The sequence below is a fragment of the Ursus arctos genome, unplaced genomic scaffold (genome assembly GCF_023065955.2).
Source record: "Ursus arctos isolate Adak ecotype North America unplaced genomic scaffold, UrsArc2.0 scaffold_2, whole genome shotgun sequence".
Lineage (NCBI taxonomy): Eukaryota > Metazoa > Chordata > Mammalia > Carnivora > Ursidae > Ursus > Ursus arctos.
This window is the reverse complement of record NW_026622874.1, coordinates 23,091,612-23,114,594: the sequence shown is the minus strand read 5'-3', so window position 1 is coordinate 23,114,594 and position 22,983 is coordinate 23,091,612. Positions and strand designations below refer to the sequence as shown.

Genomic DNA, 22,983 nt, shown 5'->3' with positions numbered 1-22,983 from the left:
TCTTTTAAAAAAGTAAGATTTACAATCGCATCTTTCTCTGATGTTGCCCTTTCTCTCCATCATCAGACTTCTTAAAAGGGTAGTTAGTGTGTGCTAACCTTACTGACCTTACTTCACTCCCAGTCATTTCTCAGCCTTCTGCAACTTAAACTATTAGTGCCTTCCTGGTTACCAGACTTTGTAATTTTCATCCTGTTCAGTTTTCTCTAGCATTGAGTCTAGTGACCTCATTCCTTCATGAAGCCTCCTTTTTCTTAGCTCTGCCATCATATTCCGTCTCTTTCACTTTCTTCTGTACCACGTGCCTCAGAGTATTATCCTCCACAGTTCTTCCCTGCCCTTCCCTTCCCACCTTCTGCATTCTCCCTGGTGATCAGATCCATCCTTCTGTCTTGAGCTTTCATCTCTTGGGTAGTAAGTCCAAAATTTTCAGTTCTGACTTTTTTTTGGAGTTTGGACTCCTGTTTTAATAATCTGATCTCCCTCATACATTTCAAACTTCAATACGACCCAAAAGGGCTTTTATTTTCCTAACTGGTCAGCAGAAAATGATCTTTCTATATTTATCTGTGTGCCATCATCCACCTACATGAACTCTTAAAAAAAAAATCCTTATTTCCATTATTAATCTTTCTCACCAAGTCTTTGTAATTCTGTGTTTTAAATGCCTTTTAGATCTAACTCGTCCCATTTATTTCCCTTTAGTTCAGGCTTTTATCACCATTCACCTGGAGTATAAAAAGCTTCCTAATCAATCTCACTACTAAGAGTCCCTCTCTTCTTCTGCCATGCTTCCATGATTATATTTTAAATATAGACCTGTTAGTGTCCCATTACTAATACAAAGATTTCAATTCACTCACCCCCAGTGGTTCCAATATCTTTTTTAGCTTCATGTCCAAGTGCTTAATTTTTCAGCCATATTTCCTGCCACCACCACCCTCCTTTCCCCTAATACTTAATATACTAACCATTCACTGTGTCCTATTCTTGAGTAACTCTGTTTTTATTCCTCCAAGACTTTGTGCTATGCCTAGGACAGTCCATTTTCCTCTTCTGCCCTTCCCTTATCAACCTGTGTGCACTTACCACACCTGTCAAAGTCCAGCTCTGGTAACACTTACTCTGTGAAACGTTTTTAGAGCTTACCAGATGGAATAAGCCCTCCTGTTACTGTGCTTATTCTTTGCATAGTTTTTATTGTAATGCTCATCAAATTGATTCATAGTCTCATATTTCATCCTTTTGACAGAGACTATTTCTCTTTCTCATTCATTTTTGTGTATCTACCTGGAAATGCTTAGATGTTTTTTAAGAAAATGCTGCATTTAATGAGGAGAAATCTGAAAAATCCTTATTTTTTTCAGGTTGATTTACCTTTCCAATGTCAAAGAGATTTTTGCTCTATATACTTTATGATATGTATACATTTTTCTGATGTAGGGCCACCTAAAGTGCATAGATTAACAGTTTTTTAGAGTAGGAATACTGAGAGACCCCTAGCATTGCAATGGTCATTTCAAACAAATTACACAGAAATGCAAGGTTAAGTGTTAATGAAAACTTTACAGTAAAAGTATCTTTCCTAATAAAAGACTGTGATTTATTTGAGCTCCTCATTTAGAAAGTAAAACCTAAGTAAAAGTATGTTAATGTAATGTAATAAATTTGCATGTTGTCTTTTTTGCTTTGTTTCATTGTACTTAAAATCTTAGGGTGCTTATATGCAAATGCAGTTGATTATATCAAGTATGTATGGAAAAATCTGAAACCATTGCAGTTAAATAGGTGAACTTGTTTGCCTGGGAAATATCTTTAGAAGTTTAATTTTGTATGATTTGCTTATATCAATTTTAGGAACTTAGATTTTTCCAAAGGCCACCAGGGTATTACAGGAGACAAGGAAGGTCAGCAACGACAAATACGGCAGCAGCGCTTGATCTCTATAGGCAAATGGATCGCCGATAATCAACCAAGGTATTTCTTAATCAGATGCACTCTCACACCCCACATGTATTTCAGGCTCTGCTATAATGCTATTGATTAGAAACTCTTAAGTCAAAATGTTGGTAAAACACATCAAATTATGACCCTGATGATCCTAAGTATACTCCATCTAATCTCTGTTCTCCCCATTACACTGCCTAGTGTAGAGAAAGAGGCTTTGTCTCCCTTGTTAATCATGAGCTTCTACTCTAATTTATAAACATCTGTAAATCTAACTGAATGGCATGTTCACAGTTATGGTGATTTGTATTGACAAGGGCATGGTGGTCAGTCTCAGTCAGGACTGCTCAGAATCAGATAAGTTTCTAGTTCTGCCACTTCCCTAGGTGTGTGTCCTTAGCATCTCCTCAATTGATTATTACCTTTCCAAAGTCAGTAACTGTTTCATGCTCATTTCTGTATTCAGGCTCCTGTCATACTGTAAGCATTATTATGGTTACATGATTGAATGAACTTAGTCCTTCTGAGCTCTAGTTTTTAACCTATAAAAGAGGAATTACAGATTGCCACTTCAAGGGCCTAGTCTAGTGCCTTGTACTTAAGACATGCTCAGTAAATGTAGCTGTGATTAGTAGAAGGCAATAAAAGAGCATGGGAATGTGCTGTGCGGATGCTAATCGATTATGAGAATCTGAATTTTTCTTTAACTACTTTTTATGTTATAGAAGAATAGATATGTTATACTGTGATATACCCCACTGTCTCCAAGTCTTTGGGACAGGGGATGTACTGACTCTTGGGTCCAGACGCAGTTCCATTGTTAGTGTTTTTTAGGTTTATGGTTTTCATATGTGAATTTATTTTTACTTTTTTAGGCTGATTCAGTGTGAAAATGAGGTAGGGAAATTGTTGTTTATCACAGAAATCCCAGAGTTAATACTGGAAGACCCCAGTGAAGCCAAAGAGAACCTCATTCTGCAAGAACCATCCATGATAGAGTCATTGGCTGCGGACGGGAATCCAGGACTGAAATCAGTGCTGTCCACGGGCCGTAATCTAAGCAGCAGCTGTGACCCAGGAGAGAAACCAATGGTCACCTTCAAAGAGAACATTAAGCCACGAGAAGTGAACAGAGACCAAGGAAGAAGTTTTCCTCCCAAAGAGGTGAGAAGGGACTATAGCAAAGGAATTACTGTAACTAAGAATGATGGAAAGAAGGACACCAGCAAGAGGAAAACAGAAACCAAGAAATGCACCTTAGAAAAGTTACAGGAAACAGGAAAGCAGAGTGTGGCAGTGCAGGTAAGCTGTATTTGAACTATAACGCAGGTAGAGGAAGGCTCACACAAAAGGCAAGATTTTTCATTTTGTTCCTAAAGCCTTGAGAATTGGCTCTTCTGGAAGCTTGAATGCATTCTTTGAATGCTGCACAGTAAGGTCACGTAAGAGCTATGGTAGGTGGTTACTCTGTCCACTCTTGGAAATTATAATGTGAGTGGAAAAAATCTCAACCTGATTTGATATTTTTGTCAATCCTCTCCAATTTGGGGAGGTCAGTTCATCCCATGAAATGACCGGTTGCAGACCTATTAATTACATGAATTATTCTATTTTCTTTGGAAAGCGTAACTGCCATTCGTTAATGTTATATTGGGAAATTTGGGGTCTTCTCTAGATCCAGTAGAACCAAGAATATATTAAGGCTTATAGTTTATTGTTTGTTTTTTTTTATTCACTATAAGAAATTAAAGATATTTTTAGAAAAAGATGAGGCTCTTTTTCTTGGCATTTATACCTGTCCCAGCCAGTACCATTTTATCACTTCAGTGTTATCCTGACTCATGGAAATTTGTAAAGCAAGAATTTAAGTCTCTTGCTGGGAAAAGGTAAACACTGCTCAATTTTTTGTGACTTTTTTTTTCTTAAATCTTTCCAAAGAGATATAGATGATTAAATATAAATGGAAAAGTTCTTTGCTCTGTGCTGGTCTCATTAATACCATTAAAATGTTTGAACAAAGACCTAGTAGCCATTTCATTTGTTAGCACATTTTGGCAAATGTATTTGTTTGCTGTAGGCATGAGGACCCTTACGTTTTTGAAGGCTGCTTGCAAATTGATAGTACCTCCAGTGTATCTCACCTGCAGAGTTTTTTTGGGAAATAGAGAAATAACATAATAGTTGGATTTTAAGATTAATAGTAAGGGGAGAAACAGAAAAACATGGTAAAAATTGAGAAAAGGCATGGGGAGAGAGAAGTGCTGGGAAAAGCAAAGAACAAGTGAACTATAAAACCAAAGTACCAGTGTTTTAGGCATGAGTCCAATATCTCCTGCCTGTTCCGCCTCCATTCTCTACAACTGCCTCCAACAAAGGCAGACTGAAAATCTCCTTTCTGGTCTCTCTTCCCTCTTAAATCTGCTTCTAGATGATTAAAGAAAGCCTGACAGGAGTCAGCATATCACCACTCTCTGTACCTCGTCCTAAGGTCTCTGTAAATGTCACCTGTTTTCCTTCATTTTACTCGTTTCGAGCAATGCATATGACATCATAGTCTCTGTAGCTCATTGTGTAGGATCTTGGGGCCTGTTCCTTACTGCTGACAGTATCCTTATTTATTCTAAAGGGGTGTCAGCGTGGAGGGTGGATGCCTGACTGGTATGCTTAAGGCTGACCAGGTGAAATTAAACTGAGGGCCAAAGTATCTCTCCTGTGGGTTAAAAATCATCATTATTAATTCATAATTCATGTATATTGTTTAATGAATTCAAGTATAAAGGGCCCTGGGGCTCATAATAGGTGGCTTAAGATTATAGGCAAGTTTTTTAACCTTTTGGTGAGACGTGTCTCATTTGTAAAACAAATGAACTCTCAGGTCCTTTCCGTATTTAGTATTTTTATAATTTTGTGAAAGGAAAATAATTACACTAGTAAAACTAAGCTCTTATATCTTTTATTGACAGTTAAATAATTTGCTTGGATTTTCCCATTTTTAATTTAGGTAAATTTAAATACTGTCATATGCTTTTGTTTGTTTGTTTGACATAATTAGGTTTTAAATACTTTCTTAGAGTAGGTGCTTCTTTCTGACACGTTTGAGTTTCAGATTATTATAGTTTTGCTTCTGTTGGTCATAGGTAAAATCCCAGACAGAACTAAGAAAGACTCCGGTGTCCGAAGCTAGGAAAACACCTGTAACTCAAACCCCAAGTCAAGCAAGTAACTCCCAGTTCATCCCCATTCATCACCCTGGAGCCTTCCCTCCTCTTCCCAGCCGGCCAGGTAAATATACATTTTATACTTTGTTCTACTTAATCTCATCTGTGTATGAGTTTCTGCTTGTTAATTGAGTGATTTATAACCTACTGGAGTTATGTTACTAAACCATTATGTTAAAAGGTAAAAGGAAGTTCTCTTTTCTCTAATGCTTATGAAGTTATTTTTGAGCCGTTTCTCTAGTTTATATACAAATGCATGTTATCATGAAAGAATTCCCATCACTAAACCTGGCATTTAAGAAGCCACCTTTAGAATACTCCAGTTGCTTCACTGGATAGAAGTAGCAGCCACTACTCTAATTTAATTCTTGAAATCGAGTTAAAGATTGATGCTTGATCAGTCTCACTTGATGATTGATCTGTGTTCTTTTATAATTTATTAGAGGACCTCTTCTCTACCCTACCCCATGTCCCCCTCACATGACTTACTTTTGTCTTTCTTTTGCTAAGTGCCTTTAGAACTAAAGCTGCTGTGTTCTTCTATTTTGAAGGGTTCCCGCCTCCCACATATGTTATTCCCCCTCCTGTGGCATTTTCTATGGGCTCAGGTTACACCTTCCCAGCTGGTGTTTCTGTCCCAGGAACCTTTCTTCAGCCTACAGCTCACTCTCCAGCAGGAAACCAGGTGCAAGCTGGGAAACAGTCCCACATTCCTTACAGCCAGCAACGGCCCTCTGGACCAGGGCCAATGAACCAGGGACCTCAACAACCACAGCCACCTTCCCAGCAACCCCTTACATCTTTACCAGCTCAGCCAACAGCACAGTCTACAAGCCAGTTGCAGGTTCAAGCCCTAGCTCAGCAGCAGTCCCCCACAAAAGCTGTGCCGGCTTTGGGGAAAAGCCCTCCTCACCACTCTGGATTCCAGCAGGTCAGTGACGGTCGCGTGTACCGTGCCGCTGAAATAAGGAGGGAAGGCTGAGATTACTCAGTGTTTGGTTAATTAAAAATACGGGTTACACTTTCAGATGCTTTTGCTGTGTAAGGATTGTGGGAATGCAAAAATACTCTCTTTGCTGTTTAGAAAAATTCAAATGTTTTCCTTTCTCTTGTAAAGGATAATAGATCTTAAGTACCATTCTTTGCTGCTACTTCTTGTCGGCTTTGTAGAAAAGGACTTTGTATAAATAATTCTCTCCTATTTGAACATAAACTACAGAAGGGATAGAATCATAATCTTGATGAAGTGTTAAGAATAGGACACCATTCTTAAAAATATTGTCAACCCCACGGCACTTGAGGCAGGAAGGGGAACACACACTCGCACATACACGCACGCACATGCTCATTTGTTCATTAAACCTCATAAATAATTGAATTGAAAGAGAATGTGAGTTCAGTGCCCATCACCTGTCCCCAGAAAGCTCTGTGTATTGAAAAACGTAAAGGGTGAGGGACTGCTGAGTTTTGTTGGTTGTAAAGTCTCTTAAGTTCGTTCTGTGATTTCCTGAGTATTAAAGGTAACATTGCATTTTATCCTCATCTTGATGACAAGCATCTCTTTTTTAGTATCAACAGGCAGATGCCTCCAAACAGCTGTGGAATCCCCCTCAGGTTCAAGGCCCATTAGGGAAAATCATGCCTGTGAAACAGCCCTACTACCTTCAGTCCCAAGACCCCATAAAACTGTTCGAGCCGTCATTGCAACCTCCTGTAATGCAGCAGCAGCCTCTAGAGAAGAAAATGAAGCCTTTTCCCATGGAGCCATATAACCATAATCCCTCAGAAGTCAAAGTCCCAGAATTCTACTGGGATTCTTCCTACAGTGTGGCCGATAACAGAGCTGTAATGGCACAGCAAGCAAATATGGACCGCAGGGGCAAACGGTCACCAGGAGTCTTCCGTCCAGAGCAGGATCCTGTGCCCAGGATGCCATTTGAGGTGTGTGTCCTTTCCTGTCACCAGACACGGCGGAGATAGGTCTGGGGCTCTGCATATCTTTTGAATTTCTCAAGTAGATGTTTCTAAGGCCACTCCCGATTCATTAGTGCTGCGGCCTGCTGCCGATAACTGGTGCGGCTTTGGTCTCCCGCTCACAGTTGCACGGTATGATTGGATCTGGGGGAGCTGAGGATTTCCGTTACTGATGTGGAACTGGGATGGTCCGGCGGGGAGGTGGTGCAGAAATCTAACACAGCATGTTAGAGAATTCTGAAACAAAGCTCCTCTCAGTTGGGCTGAGTCATCTAAGTTTAAAAATAGGTTTACTGCGTATTTAAACAAATTGCTCTCTGAGAGGAACAAAGTCAGCCAGTTATCTTTGATAGTGGAGTTCCCCTTCCTTTCTCTCTTTATTCATGAGAAACAGGTATGTTTGTGACTTTTTAAAAGAGCTGTTTCTCCGTTAGCCCAAGATATGCTAATCCCTTTGCTCCACTGCATTGCTTTACTCACAAGCCCCATTAACCTTTTATGTTCTGCTCCATGTTTGTCAGTGTTTTTGCTTCTTTTGTCTTGATCTTTCACACCCTTGTCCTTGTGTCACTATATTTTGTTTCAGAGCCTTTTCTTTGCATAATACTGTCTGCTGTAATTCTCCTTGACTTGCGTTGCTTATATCCCCCTAATCATGCTACTACTCCTTTGTGCTTTTGTCATCCCTCATTGCATCTCACTGTGATCCTTTCTGTCACTAGGACACCAAGGGCTCCCCTCTGCTTCCTCCGGACCTGTTAAAGAGTCTGGCTGCCTTGGAGGAAGAGGAAGAGCTGATTTTTTCTAACCCTCCTGATCTTTACCCAGCTCTGCTGGGGCCTCTCGCCTCTCTTCCTGGACGGAGCCTCTTTGTATGTATTTGACAATTCTTGCTCTAACCCCAGCTTCTTTCCTGAGATTTAGAGTCCTTGGAATAGATGATTTCTTTTTTCTAGAGCTTTCCTTCTTTACAGAATTATACCATTTATTTCCTTATTGCCCAGACTAACCTGCAAATGGTAGTAGAACGTGGGAAAACATTTCTGACTCCATAGTTGTAAATCTCAGAGTCATAGCTTTGTTATATGTGTTATACAGAAGCATCTTCGGGGCTGGTCACAGGATGCAGTGCTGGCAAATTAACTGACTTTTTAGGTGGCGCCTCCTTCTAAACCCAGGAATTTCAAGGATCATTTGATCTTGCTTAGGAGCAGTGAGATTTTTCTTCATGTGCTCAAAATATGGCATGAGATATGTTCTAGATTTTTTAGTGACATTATTGAATGGTATGTGGCTCTTTTCTGTTTGGTTAACTGAGAGCCCTGTTCTAAATTCAGAGCGATAGTCATAAACAGAATGAGTAAAAATGAAGAGAATTCTATTTATAAATATTGTTGGAGTGCCACAGATGAGTGAATACAGAGATAAATAATTAGGATGACATGGAATAAAGTCTTAAGGTATTAATTAGCAGTATCTTTTTAAAATAGTCCTCTAGAAATCACTCTGCATTTCAAAGGATGGCATTCTGTATTCTTGTCAATATTTATATTTTGCTGAGGTGGGGGAACATGAAAAGACATATGCTGTGAAGTTTTCCCCTCCCTTTACTCCATCTTAACAAAACATAAAACAATTCTGAATTTTGCTTTTTTGTTGTTTCTTTCTCATAGACATGAGGCAAGAAAACATTCATAAGATTAAAATGCATTAATTTTAGTATTAGAAATAAAACTGTATGGCTCTCATGACAGAAGCTGCCATCCTGGCACTTGAAGTTCCCATAAGAATTTGCCCTGGTGAGTGGCAAGAGAGACTGCCCACTTTTTCCCCTAAGTTAGAGAAGTAAAAGATCTCCTAGAAACTTAAACTACAAGAGCGCAGTGAGAGCACCTCAGGGTTGTGGAAAGCCTAACTGCGAAACTGTTGACTCCGTGTGTTTGCCTTTCTTGCTGCTCTTCCTGCTTCTCTACTCATGTGGCTCGAGGGCCAGGGGCAAGTGCCTCTCTCTCCACTCCTTTCCCACCACCTTACTTCCTGCTCTACCTGCCTGCCTCCGTCCAACGCGGGAGCTGGTGGTGGAAGAAGTGGGCGTGGAGTGGTAGTGTTCTAGGGTTTTGTTTTGTTTTGTTTTGTTTTTCGTGTTTACAAAACAATCTTAACTGTAATCCTTTCTGTATTTAACATTGTTAATGATATAATGTGTGTGAAAAAGTGCCTTGCATGTAGTAGGTGTTTAATAAATGCTTTGTTGACCAACTGTTCAATGACAGTGAGCATCAGAGACTCAGCTTTTTTTCCTGGTAATTTTCTTAGGGCCAATAAATAGAAGTTCAACTTTAGCAACTATTTTAATATATGCCACAAAAGAGCTGCTTAGAAACCATGTTGACAAAACCAGTTGTCAAATGGATTTGAAAGGCTTTAAAAGTCATTAATGTGAGTGTTTTAAAAATTGGGGGGAAGAACTGCCAGATCAACTCAGCATCTTGTTTTGAGAGTATTTTAAATGCAACTCTTGATAAGGGTATTCCTGAAGGTTCCTGCTAGTAAACACTCAGAACTGCCATTTTCCAGGGTCCCTGGTCCCTCCTGGGGTATCTGTGCTAGATGAGAAGTATTGATCCAGGAGCATTGTGTCTGACTTGCCCGTGGCATCTGGCACTTAGCTGGTGTAGTGGTATTAACATTAATTCACGTCTTTGAAACCTTTGTACATGATGGGTACATACAAGTATGCTTAAGTGGTGGTCTTCTACTTTGATTGTATAGTATCTTAAGATTAATATTAAGAAAATGGAAGGCATAATTTAACTACCTTTTTTTCCGGGACTGTGAAGAAATCCTTGTTGGAGAAGCCCTCGGAGCTCATGTCCCATTCCTCCTCTTTCTTGTCCCTCACCGGATTCTCTCTCAATCAGGTGGGTAGATGGTGAAGAATCGGCTTTGTGCTTTTATAGTAGGCTACTAGTATTTCCTTTCCCATTCTATTTCCATACCCCTATTTTTCTCTTCCTTTCTCTTCCATGTATTGGTGTCTTCCAGACATTTTATTTTATCCTCTGTCCCTCTGATTCGAGTATATGCGATACTTGTATAAATTTGAGCCCTTTAACTTCTCGTTAATATGGAAATCCTTAGGACTCTGTTGTTCAGCCAAGTGAATCATTCATACTTTTAAATCTGGGTGGTTTACATAGGTAGAGAAAACGAGTGAGGGAAAACAGATATAAGGGAAAATGAATTTAATAGGAAAACCAAAAGAAACTGAAATAAAAGCCTTCAAAAGTTTGTCTTGTTAAGAAAAGCTTGATACACTTAAGATGCTTAAGCATCCGAGAACATGAACATTACATTTTCTTAAATCTCTTTCCTTGGAGTGAATTTATAACTTGGTGGTTATTTTCTTTCAGGAAAGATACCCAAATAACAGTGTGTTCAATGAAGTATATGGGAAAAACCTGACAGCCAGCTCCAAAACAGAACTTAATCCTTCGCTGGCCCCCCAGGAGACATCACTGTACTCCCTCTTTGAAGGGACCCCCTGGTCTCCATCACTTCCTGCCAGTTCAGGTATTGACTAGTCTTTAAATTACAGACCTTGCAATTCCTGTTCACTCAAATTGATGATGAATTAGTATGATTTTGTGATTATAAATATGTTAGTTTTTTTTTTAAGTCGTTTCTGAAAGAAAATAGGAAAAAAGCCCGATGAGCCAGTTCACATAATAAGTGCCACTAAAAAAGCATTCTACATCCTCAATAACCAGCAGAGTTGTAAGAGAGAAAACTATGCGTCCTATCTTAAGGTTTCCAGCTCTTCTTTAGTTTTGTTCGTAGATATTCATTCTTTGCAGGAAAAGTTGCACTTTTTAAAATAGAGGGGTTTTTTTAATCCCTATTTTATAAATGGAGTTTGATTTAATAGTAATTCCTAAGATTAGGCGATTCTGTTTCTGGTAGAGAAGACCAGTCGATATTTACCTGAAACAGGAGTGCCAAAGTAGCGCGTGTGCAAAGTTGTCTGTCTGGTTTTGCTTTTTTTTAAAAGCAAGGACCATGCCTTAGATATGTGCAGGAAGACCAACTAGCACATCCGGCAGAGTCCGTTTGGGGGCCCTTATTCTGCCTTTCTCCCGAAGCCCCGTGGTTATTTCAGTAGAATTTAAGTGAGCAGATGTATAGGAAACTTTAGGACTTGGTTTGTTTGTGAAACATCTATTAATGTCTTGTGTTGTTGTGATTTAATAGATCATTCAACACCAGCCAGCCAGTCTCCTCATTCCTCTAACCCAAGCAGCCTGCCAAGCTCCCCTCCAACACACAACCATAATTCTGTTCCATTCTCCAACTTTGGACCTATTGGAACTCCAGATAACAGGGATAGGAGAACTGCAGATCGGTGGAAAACTGATAAGCCAGGTGAGATCCAGACTTAATTGCCTAGTGAAAGTAAAGTCACTTACTCTGGCCTTCTCTGGTGTTTGGTATTTGATGACGACAGAACATCTTGAATTCTTCTTATCTCTTTGCATCCCTTAGCCATGGGTGGGTTTGGCATTGACTATCTCTCAGCGACATCATCCTCTGAGAGCAGTTGGCATCAGGCCAGCACTCCAAGTGGCACCTGGACAGGCCACGGCCCCTCCATGGAGGATTCCTCTGCTGTCCTCATGGAAAGCCTAAAGGTGAGTGAGTTTTAGGAACAAGAACCATGAGAGATGTGGTTCTGCTTTTGTTCCTGTAAATAGCCAGGCTTATTCCTAAGGCCCTTAGAGTTGACTGATTCATAGCACATATCTAGTAAAGTCCTAGAAACATGGTGTACCTTATAAGATTCTTGAGTAGGAGTTTTGTTTTTTAATTTGTGAACTCACTAGTGACAAAGCAGTTATCTTCAAGGGGGACAGAAACAAAGGTTTTAGTTGCATTGTAAGGTTAAGACAATTCTGATTCATTTTGGTATGTTTGATTTAAGCCTTTTGTGAACAAGTAAAAGAAGGGTATCTAATTTTAGAGATGTTTTGTTTGCCTAAAATCTTTATAGTAAATATTCTGTGGTCCCAAGTGGCACTGAGTTTTAGTAAAAAGTATTTCACCTTTTTCAGGTTTAAAGTATTCTTAGTGGGAATGAACTGGCCTTGGAGACAGTCTTACAACAACTTTGTCTAATAGCTGGTTTTTTTAGGGGGCAGGGATCTTGGGACATATATGCCTTTATATGTGGCGAGGATTGAGAAACAAATGCCTTTCAGACATCTAGGCATTTGACCTCTGCTGACAAGCTCTGGGCTGTTTTTCAGTCTATTTGGTCCAGTTCCATGATGCACCCTGGACCTTCCGCTCTGGAGCAGCTGTTAATGCAGCAGAAGCAGAAACAGCAGCGGGGACAAGGCACCATGAACCCTCCACACTGAGGCCAAAGTGGCAACCCTGGGAATGAAGGCTCCATAAACCATGGCATGTTGGGTTTGCAGGACTGGCCCATACAGTCCCCTGCAGGTGGCAGCCCTCTTTTCTGTTTCTTGCTGTCGAGAGGGTGTAAGCGTTCCACCGGCGCGCTGAGTGTGCACGAAATGTCCGCAGTGCAACAAAAAGAAAAAACCACCAGGAACTCTCCGTCCCCCTGGGGCCTTCCGGAGGGAGAGAGGAACTGCTGTTTGTCTCACTCAGTTACCTGATATCACCGCCTCTCACCTTCTCCATCGTGCATGTCCCCAGCCACAAGGGAAGTGAAAGCTGAGAAGGGGAGGCAGATGGGAGAAGCCAATGGGAACTTCTCAGTCCTTTTTTCCTCTTTGGGGAATAAAATAGGAATCCATTAATGATTGCTTTGCTGACTGAGAATGTAGTTGAAATTATTCCTGAACATCTTTTATTATTGTTATTACTCTCAGTAGTAAAATATCACACTGAATTCTTCCACACACAGATGTGCTTCTTCTAGTCAGTGTGTAGCAAGGAAAGCCCGTTCACTGCTCCTGTGAGAGGTTGGTGGTGACAGGATGGGGAAGCTGACCTCTTCAGCCAGTGGAAGTGTTCCACGAGGGAGAGTCCAAGGCCTCAGCTTTCACTCAGAAGGTTTGGGCAGGCTCTTCTGTGGCCTGGAGACTCCAGCAGGAAATGCCCTTCACTCTGTAGGTGCTCGAGCCCCAATCGAGGATGCAGTGTGGGCGGTGGTGCTGGGCTGGACTGGCAGGTGACTGCTGTAGGGTTTTAAATTAATGTTTTTGATTCCTGTACATTTTACGGTAGCATAGCAAGCAGTCTCACAGAAGACAGGCTGGTCCATTCGTGGCCTGACACATTTTAATAGGTAGAAGCTTTCAGTGTGGTTATTTTTTGTTTGATTGGTTTTTGTGACCCCATCCTGCTTACCACCCACCTCCTCTTGTCCCTACCTCCATCCCTTTCCTACCCTATGCTGTCTGCTAGTAATTGTTTCTATTCCTAATGTGTACAACATCTCGCCAAGAAGCAACAGCATGGGGTCCAGCAGTTGGGACCCAAAAGACAGTCTGAAGAGGAAGGAAGCCGTGGCGTCTGCGTAGCGCACGACGGGCCAGGCCCCTGCCCAAGCTGCGTCTCCCAGCCTCCACTTTCAGAGTGAAATTCAAAGCAGCATGGACACGTGTGCATCATGCACAGAAGAAAACACAACGAAGTCCATTCTGGAAAAGGCGAAAGAAAGGAAAACTTTTATTTGGTATTTATTAGAAGGAAAGAAGACTGAAAATTTTCTTGTGTAGAAACAGAAGGACAGCATTTCTGTTAGTTCCTGGAAAAGTAATATTTTAAGGGGAAATTATGGAAACAATCTAAATGTCCAATTGCTGTGCTAGTGGTAAGGTCTATTTCTGGGAGGTCTCTCTGTGCGTGCGTGTGTGTGTGTATGCGTAAGCGTGCGTGCGCACGCCCAGCTACTCTCCCTGGGGGAGGGGGAGTGTGTGTGAGTGTGTGGAGTCAGCGTGGGACTTACAAACTGGAAGACAGCTGCAGAGCAAAGCACATCCAGGAGCCCCGGTTGTCACTCGAGTCTGGGCAACCCCAGCAATGGAAGGGGTGAGATTAATGCTCATTGCTCTAGAGAGAGAGTGGTTGGAGCCCCGTATGCTTTACATTATTGCTCTTTAAGTTTGACATGGTGTTTGGGGTTTTTTGTTTTTGTTTTGTTTTTTTGTTGTTGTTGTTTTTTTTTGAAAGGTCTGAAAGGGTGAAGCCCCCCCCCCCACCCAATGGCAATATGGAACCCTTTGTGCTTCTCTCCAGCCCCTTCCCTGTGTCCGCCTCTCTCCCACCCCTCCCTTCCAAGCCTCCTTCCCCACTACCTTGACCCACTTTGTGTGTTTGAGCTCTGCATTCAGGCAGCTGCAACATTCCAGTGTTTGAGCTGTCCCTGATTCTCGCACCCTAGACGAGCTAGCCAGGTTCACTGTCTCACCCCCGGTACTGCATGAGAATTTGGTGTTTGGAATGTTTTCTGACTCCTGGGGCGGGGTTCCTCGCCTTATCATCCTCAGTGTGGAGTAATGAGGAGGGAGAGGAGAATCTTCATCAGAAACCGGTTTTGTGTAGTAAACTTTCTCTTGTGTTTTTTTGTTTTGTTTTTTGTTTTGTTTTGGTCTGTCTGTGCAAGACCTGCAGCTGCTGAGATCAGCTTTGCCTTTAATTAAACCATGTTCTCTCCAACCAGACCTGTGTGTACGCTGTTTCTTTGCTAACCCAAAAGAATCTCCTACTTAAAAACCAAGTATTTCAACTACTTACAAGTCATCTAGGGGAAAGCAGAGATGGTCAGAAATTGAATATGCTGCAGGGTTATTTAGGCTCTTAGTAGCACTCCAAGCCAGTGTGCATTATTCTGGAAAGGGATGGGTAGGAAGAAACTTACTGTCAAAATTCTTTTATCTAATAAAGATTGGCTTATGCAAAGAAGTTAATAACCCTCCATTTTTATCCCTATTTTTACTCTCAGTGGGGGCAATGCAGAGATAGTTTCTCTTTCTGGTCTACAAAAATCATGAAGTCTGATTAGCCCCAGCAGTAATTAGTGTCTTAGCTTTGAGGCTGCATTTCTTTGAGTTGTGTCTGAAATTTCCAGTGGTAACCTGCTGGGCCTGCCGCAGAGAGCGGGTCGAACGTCAGTGCCATGGCCTGCCAGTCTGTGTGTTCGTGCTGGGCAGCAGGCCTCTCACTCCTGTGTTGATTCCATCGACCCTTCGTTTCCTCACTGCTCTTCACAAGCACCTGCGCTCTTGAGTGGTTGCAAAGCCGTACACACCGTACGGGAAGGAGGGAAGGAGGGGAATGAAGGCCAGTTCTAAAGGCTAGTATTTGTTAACCCCAAGTTAGCCCTAAAAAATCAAGCCATTTGGTTAAATGATAACCAAAATAAAACCATAGCATTGTATCATGTATACTGGTATAGTCCGTATTGTATAAAACGTTAACTAACAGGATCATCCTGACCAAGTGGCTTCTGGAACGCGGCTTTACATCCCTCAGGTGCTAGTGGCACGTACTCAGTGTTGAACTCTTAACAGAGGTGCCTCTCTGAGAAGGCGTGCAGGGATCTCGTTCTAGTATTTTAATTCTCTGTGGAATTGAAAACTAAGTCTAGGTTCTGTTTAAGCAATGAGACTTTAAATAAAGGAGTTAATTTTGCGTGTGTCTGCCATCTGAGTTACCTGTAAATTTACCTCGGGCTCTAGCGGTCTGTGATTGTACTGGTAACAGGAATATAGGGGTATTTATACTTCGGCCTTGGGCCTGCACTCGGGGTGTCTTGTTTTTGTATGTTTTATTGAGATATCACATAGAGAAGTGCCCCGATAATAAGCGTACAGCTCAGTGAACTTTTACAAAGTGAACACATTTGGGTAGCCAGCACTCCGAGCGAGAAACATTATCAGCACCCTAGAAGACCCCCTCACGCCCTTCCAGACACTTCCATCCACTCACCCCACCCCACCCGCCAGGGTCCTCATCATGATAAGTTCTCACATCATTGTGTAATAGGTTAAATGTTCAGTGGGCAGAGTAGGTTAGTTCACACCTCCAAACCAAACAGTCATGTCTCCGTGCAGTGTCCTGCAGGGGCATGCTAAACTTCACAAATGGTTATAGTTACTTTTCTCCAACTTTGTAGGTTATGGAACATGCTAGACTCCTCTAGGAGAGCTTTCCAAATCTGTAGTTGAATGTTCTTCAACAAACGCTTTGGGGAAAATGCCGATCTTCCCTTTGCACTCCCCTTCCAGCCAGTCTTCATTCACTGATAAAAGGAAACGTGTGCATCAATTTCTAGAACCAGGACAGGAGAATTACCTCATCTGGATATGCCACACAGATCTTCGGCGGTCCTTCACCCCTATTGTGCTAACAGGGAAAAGTGCACATTGGAAAGTGATTTGAGGGAAAAGTGAACATAGGACTTCCACCGTCTTATTGGTTTCTGTCTCATATATGATAACGGAGGAGTAAAATACAGAAAATCAGTTAGATTTTTCAGAAAAAAAAAGTTGCCTGAAAAATAAGATGAAAGAAATTGAACAATAAATCTTGAGATAGGATATTTTTTATAACAAGAGTTTTATCTGATCCCTGTTAGGAATCTCCATGAAAAGGACCTGCCATTAATTAAATACAGTTGATCTTTGGGGCACATGGGGGAGCTCAGTCTGTTAAGTATCGACTCTTGATTTCGGCTCAGGTCATAATCGCAGGATTGTGAGATCAAGCCCTAGATTGGGCTCTGCGCTGAGCGTGGAGCCTGCTTGATATTCTCTTTCTCCGGGATGCCTGGGTGGCTTAGTCCGTTAAGCATTTGCCTTTGGCTCAGGTCATGATCCCAGGACCCTGGGATCTAGTCCCACACTGGGCTCCTTGCCCAGTGGGGAGCCTGCTTTCTCCCTCTGCCTGCTGCTCCCCCTGCTTGTTCTCTTTCTCTCTCTCTCTGACAAATAAATACAATCTTTTAAAAAAAAAAAAAAAAGATTCCTCTCCCTCTGTACCTACCCCTGTTTACTCTCTTCAAAAAAAGAATTAAAAAAATAAATACAGTTGATCTTTGAACAACACAAGTTTGAATTGTGAGGGTCCATTTAATAACAGATTTTTTTGATACAGCACAGTGCTGAAAAGGTATTTTATGATTTTTTTTCTTTTTTTAAAGATTGATTTATTTTAGAGAGCATGGGGGTGGGGGGAGCAGAGCGAGAGAAATCTAGGAGACTCCCCACAGAGCATGGAACCAAGCATAGAGCCCGAGGCAGGGCTAGATCCCAGGACCCTGAGATCATGACCTGAGCTGAAACCAAGAGTCAGCCACAGTAAGGAATATGCCACCTTTTTTCTCTCCATATCTACCCAGAAGGTTTTTCTATGTGTTTTCTAGTTTTTATCTCATCCCACCCCCACCGCCCAAACACTGGACAGTGTAGCTGGTTGGTTGATACACTTAAAAAATGGTGCTGGGTTGGGGCGCCTGGGTGGCACAGCGGTTAAGCGTCTGCCTTCGGCTCAGGGCGTGATCCCGGCGTTATGGGATCGAGCCCCACATCAGGCTCCTCCGCTATGAGCCTGCTTCTTCCTCTCCCACTCCCCCTGCTTGTGTTCCCTCTCTCGCTGGCGGTCTCTATCTCTGTCAAATAAATAAAATGTTTAAAAAAAAAATGGTGCTGGGAGTTACTAAGCCTTGTTGTCCCCTATCAGAAGATAGGCACTGCCGGGGCACCCTGATTCTTTATTTCATTGCTCATATTTTAAGTTAATTACCTCACAATGGTATGCTCTCTACCCCATTAACTTTAAAATCTTGTTTCTTAATCTGTTGGATTTTCTGTCATAATTGGTGATGCTATGTTTTCACTACTCTGCATTGCTAATGCACGTTTCTGCTGTTTGAACAAAGATTTGATGGGACTCTTACTCGTTTTGAAGTAGAGAAATAAGAGTATGTCAAACTGTGAGTTAGAATGGTGCTTTGCTGGGTCAGGAGATCAGCCTCACATTGGAAGCCTGTTAGAAATGCAAATTCGGGGGTCCCACCCCAGACCTGAAACAGAATCTCTGGTTGCTGGGCCAAAGAATTTTATTTAACTCTTGGAAGGGTGGTTGGGCATACTGAAGTTTGAGAAGCACTAAATCAGAACTCTCTACTTAAATACTGTTTCAGTTCGTAGTGTGTTTGATTCCTAACGGGATCGGGAAAGTCACCAGGGACACAAAGCAATGTCGAGTAGCTTCTTTTAAGGCAAAATTTATGTACTTCTTCCCTCATCTTCAAAAAGTGCATCAATTCAAAGAACTATGGTTTACAGAAAAGTATCCTATGGTTTGGTGCAAAGGCAAAATGATTCCAGCCCCCTTCCAATTGGTTCACTCTGGGAATGAGAATGCATGGCTTCCAAAACATAGCCATCTTTCATGATCAGAATGTCAGCTAAGTCTGTCATTTGTTGCTTCCCTGCCCGTTGGAGCAACAGGTTGAAAGGCTGAGCACTCCATTCTTCTCCCTCCAGCTGAAAGCTAGGAAGGAGATTGAAACCACTGGCTAAAGTTTGGTTTGTCGGTTATTAATGTTTCTTCTTTTCCCTTGAACTTATTGCTGCTAACATGGAAACTGGTTTCTGTGATCCAGGAGTAGTACTTACCCATTGATATAATCTGGATTATGTCCCCTTCCTGAAACTCCAGGTCTTCTGGTTGGGCGGCCTCATAACTGAAGAGTGCTACCACTTGGTCTCCTTCTTTAAGCTGAGGTTCTGTTGTCTGGTTATTAGCTTCAGATTTCTCACTTTCCTTGGGTTCATCTGGAAAGCCTTGGTCACCCTGAAAGAATAAAAGGCCTGTTAGGTTTCCTAACTTTTTGGCCAGTGAACATTGAACATCACTAAAGGAATCCGTGAAATGTCAGTGTAGCACCTGGAATAAAAATTAATGTAGGCTAAGTCTGTGATCAGTCCCTAGCATAGACCTCATGTGTACTTTCGGAATATTGAATGGTTGGATAAATGAACCCAAAAGGTCTGCAGGACCGTAGCTAGTCTTAAAATCTTACAGAAATCTTACAGTAATCCTGAAAAAGCTAGAATATGTTAACTTCTTTGCAGATAGAAAAATAGAGATTGAGTCACAAGTGATAGAACCCAAAGTCAGACCTGGGTTTCTAACTCCAAATCCCAACACCCTCTCCCCAGCACCCACAACACTAGGGACCTTGTTAGAAATGTAAATTTCTGGCCCCATCCCAAACCTGTTAAATCATAAACTTGGTGCATGTGGGGCCCAGCAGTCTGCATTTTAACAAGCCCTGTAGGTGAGTCTCATACTTGCTAAAGTTTGAGAAACCGTGCAAAGCGCCATATTGTCTTTCTAAGGCCATGAAAAAAGGCATTGCTTTCTGATAGATGTAACTACACCTCTTAGTTGCCATTGTGGTCATTTTTGATCCACAAATGTTGAAAAGAAGAAGGGTGCAGTTTCTAGAGATGTGAATCCTAGGATTTAACAAATCTGCTTTAGAAAACCTGCGAGCGTAAGTGCTGTACACTTCCTGGTGTCGCTTGTGCCAGCCCTGGCAGATCCCTTTTACTAGAAGGCAGTACAGTGAGGTGGAAGTGGCCGTAAGGAGTCTAAAGGCCTGGGTTTGCATCCCAGCTCCACTGCTCACCAGCTGTGTGTCCCTGAGCAGGTGGTGTAACCTCTCTGAACTTCAGTTTCCTCACCTGAAATAGAGGCTAGAAGAAAAGATGTAGAATAGTAATAGCTGACAACTATTTTTTTTAAGATTTTGTTTATTTGAGAGAGTACGCATGCGCGTGTGTGAGCAGGGGCAGAGGCAGGGAATCCTAAGCAGGGAGCCTGGCGCAGGGCTCCATCCCACCCCTCTGAGATCACGACCCCAGCCGACACCGAGAGTCAGAGGCTTAACTAAGCGCACCACCCAGGCGCCCCTAGCTGACAATTACTAAACTCTCCGTGAGAGAGCTACTCTAAATATATACACATATACATGTAAACGTGATTAAACGTAAGTGTTCCTGCATAGAGTAGACGCTCAAACGATCGCTCGTGTTCCTGCTCTTCTGGTGAGTGAACGGGCACATCCTGACTGGCTGCCTCCAAGAGCAGGGGCGGCGACAGAATGCGGGCAGTGACCTCCGAAGCTGGAGTGAGTCCCAGAAAGACTGTGTTGGGAATTTGGGGAGAGTTAGCCACGTACAGCCACTAATTAGACTGAAGCTCTCTTCAAAGAACAAAAATTAATAACTAACAACAATTAAGGGAAGTAGTTCACATTCAGAGCCGAACTGCTAGGCAGAATCCTTTCAAGACAGTACTGATAGGATTGGTCCCCTCCTAGACTGTCGGAAACCTTAGGGTGCCCGTTCAGACTTCCAAAGGACCCTTGCACTCGAACCTTGTCTACCCCTCCCCTGCCCAGGGTGCTGGGGCCTGTGACCTCTCAGCCAGAGGCGCCAGTGAGCCCAGGGGCCCTACTTCCTGAACGCAGTTTTCCGAACTCTTCGATTGCACCAACCTGGGGCTTAACCACAGGGCCTCTTTACTTCTTCCTCTCCCACTCAGTTTTCTTTCCCAGCACACATGTATCTGGTTTCAGTGAGACTCTGCCAAAGAGACCCTTCCCTAACTGAGCAGAAGCTCTCGCCCAGCAGAGGGGTTGAGGGTGTAGAGGAGGGACTCTGCCCCCGCAGGGCCCACGGCCCCAGGCCTAGATGGTCTGGAACAGCTTTGCCAGTGCGCTCATTTCCATGGTCTCCAGATCCATTCAGAGATGAAAACTAGTAGCTCTCCAGAGGGTTCCTGTAGGACCTGTGGCGTTTTACACCCGTTACTGATGTAAGTACAGATGCCCCAGTCTGAACCTGGTAAAGCAGGAAACAGGCGGGGGAGGGGGGTGAGGGGAGAACTGAAGGTGTCAGAGGGACCCCAGTTGACAACGGCTTCGGGCCGTGGAGACTGCAGTGTCCTCGATCGTGTGTTGGGACTCCCCAGTGTCAGGGCTGTGGACAGGGAGCTGAGCACTTGAAGGAAGCCAGCTGGCCCGGCCAGCCTCTCAGAGCCCCCTGCCTTGCTCATAGGCCCCTGAATCAGACATCCCAAGCCCGCATTCATGCATCTTTCTGCCTGCTCACAGCCTCATCCAAGGGCAGCAGTGTGCAAGGCCTTCCACGATGGGGCCCTGTTGCCTTGCCAGCCTGTCTCCCAGCTCCTCCTCTTGTGTCCATCAGCCACTGCTGACTCTCAGGGTCTCCCTCTGCTCTTCCATCCATGTAAGGCACCCTAACCTCCTCCACCTTGCTAATTTCTATTTACCATTTTAAGGCTACGCTTCAAGACAATTTCAACATCATTTTCTCTAGGAAGACTATTGACTGTTGACTTGTCCCACCTTCCTTCAGCATTTTTGGGTGAGACAGCCTCCCTTGTGCTTATAAAAAACAGTACGCCATCGTGTGTCTCCATCAGTGCACCCAGCACATGCTTTGTAATCACGTCCGCCCTTGGCTTTCCCCCAAGAAGAGCCTGTGTCTCGTTAGTGTTTATATCCCCAGTGCCTATCTAGCGAGCAGTCAGTGCTCCACAAATGTTTGTTGAGGAATAAACGTCACTAGACAAACACTGGAAACAATCCAAATGTCCACCAACAGGTGAATCAATAAACAAATTGCAGTATTCATATTGTGGGATACCGCTTAGAGACACCACTAGCGATCAAAAGAAATGGACTATTATAACACAAAAGCATATATAAAAATGGAAAAGTATATAATGAAATGTACTATTAAAACAAAAGTTTTATGTACAGTATATATATTCATATGAATATATCTTCCGAAAGGGGCACCAGCTCATTGCTGTCTGGAGGCTGATAGCTGGGTAGAGATGAGTAAGACCCAAGCCAGAGAACATATATTTACATAACATTCTTAGATATAACATTTTATATATAAACATATTATAGATACATAATATTTACATTATGTATGTAAATCTATATACTGTACATATGAACTTTATCAGTCCATCAATTTCATATAAATGGATCGTATGAATTTATGTGAATATATATACTGTACGATCCATTTATATGATCCATTTATATGAAATTACCAAAGGTGAAAAAAAGTCCGTTGGTATGTGGACAGAAAGAAAATGGATGGTTTTCAGGAGCCATGGTTGTGGGAGGGAATTAATCTCAACAATAAAAAGAAACGCTAGCCTTTCCCTTGGAGACAAAGGGACAAAGTCAAGAGTGTTAACGTGGAGCTGCTACTTCTAGCCTCTAACTTTGCCCCTAACTCCCTTTACTCTTACTGGCCAGTTAACTCTGTTCTGGGCCCCGAGGTCCAGAAAGAGGTTCAAGAATACAGGCTCTGGAGTCAAAATACGGGGCTCTGGTTCCACTCCCGACCTGCTGTGCAACCTTGGTCAAGCTGACCTCTCTTTGCCTTGTTACCTGACTTGTGAGGTGGGGTAACAGTAGGTCCCAGAGGTGTGGGGTCTGTAAGAATGAATCCGCAGCGTGCACTTAGCACGGTATCTGGCACGTGGGACGCTCTCGGTGGATGCTGGCTCTTGGGGGGATGTTGTAATCCCACCTCTCTGTGGGATAAACGCTCACTAGCTCCACTCTCACGTGTTCTTCCCCGTGGAAACTGACCGCGAAAACTGACCGCGAAAACGGCCATGAGCTCAGCCTCAAGCTAGGATTTCCTTCCGACCTTGCTTGATGGCGATGGGCCTAACCTTGGAAGAGTTAGGTGAGGCGGCAGACGGAAGGGACTCCTTTCCGGGCGTTGTCGGGCCTGGCTGCCAC

General features: G+C 42.7%; 2 protein-coding genes across 11 annotated transcripts in view; one reads left to right on the top strand and one right to left on the bottom strand.

Annotated features, from left to right (window-relative positions):
• Positions 1-14,831, top strand: part of SMG7 (SMG7 nonsense mediated mRNA decay factor) — an 87,452-nt gene extending 72,621 nt beyond the window's left edge. For 3 of the 10 annotated variants that reach the window (XM_026509201.4, XM_048225014.2, XM_057314865.1), the window contains 11 exons: positions 1,858-1,977; positions 2,823-3,249; positions 5,085-5,229; positions 5,717-6,096; positions 6,735-7,106; positions 7,862-8,011; positions 9,980-10,060; positions 10,553-10,712; positions 11,391-11,561; positions 11,682-11,827; positions 12,443-14,831. In XM_026509201.4, the coding sequence (XP_026364986.1) occupies positions 1,858-1,977; positions 2,823-3,249; positions 5,085-5,229; positions 5,717-6,096; positions 6,735-7,106; positions 7,862-8,011; positions 9,980-10,060; positions 10,553-10,712; positions 11,391-11,561; positions 11,682-11,827; positions 12,443-12,556 (2,266 nt within the window). In that variant the 3' untranslated portion in view covers positions 12,557-14,831. The remainder of the gene's footprint in view (positions 1-1,857; positions 1,978-2,822; positions 3,250-5,084; positions 5,230-5,716; positions 6,097-6,734; positions 7,107-7,861; positions 8,012-9,979; positions 10,061-10,552; positions 10,713-11,390; positions 11,562-11,681; positions 11,828-12,442) is intronic. The other 7 variants (XM_048225021.2, XM_048225019.2, XM_057314866.1 and 4 more) reach the window with 3 other exon arrangements.
• A 1,096-nt stretch (positions 14,832-15,927) lies between these two features.
• NCF2 (neutrophil cytosolic factor 2) overlaps positions 15,928-22,983 on the bottom strand; it is a 28,951-nt gene continuing 21,895 nt past the window's right edge. Inside the window, exons 14-15 of the mRNA XM_026509205.4 lie at positions 18,794-18,971; positions 15,928-16,413 (exon numbers count right to left, since the gene is read on the bottom strand). Coding sequence (XP_026364990.2) covers positions 16,301-16,413; positions 18,794-18,971 — 291 coding nt within the window. The 3' untranslated portion in view covers positions 15,928-16,300. The remainder of the gene's footprint in view (positions 16,414-18,793; positions 18,972-22,983) is intronic.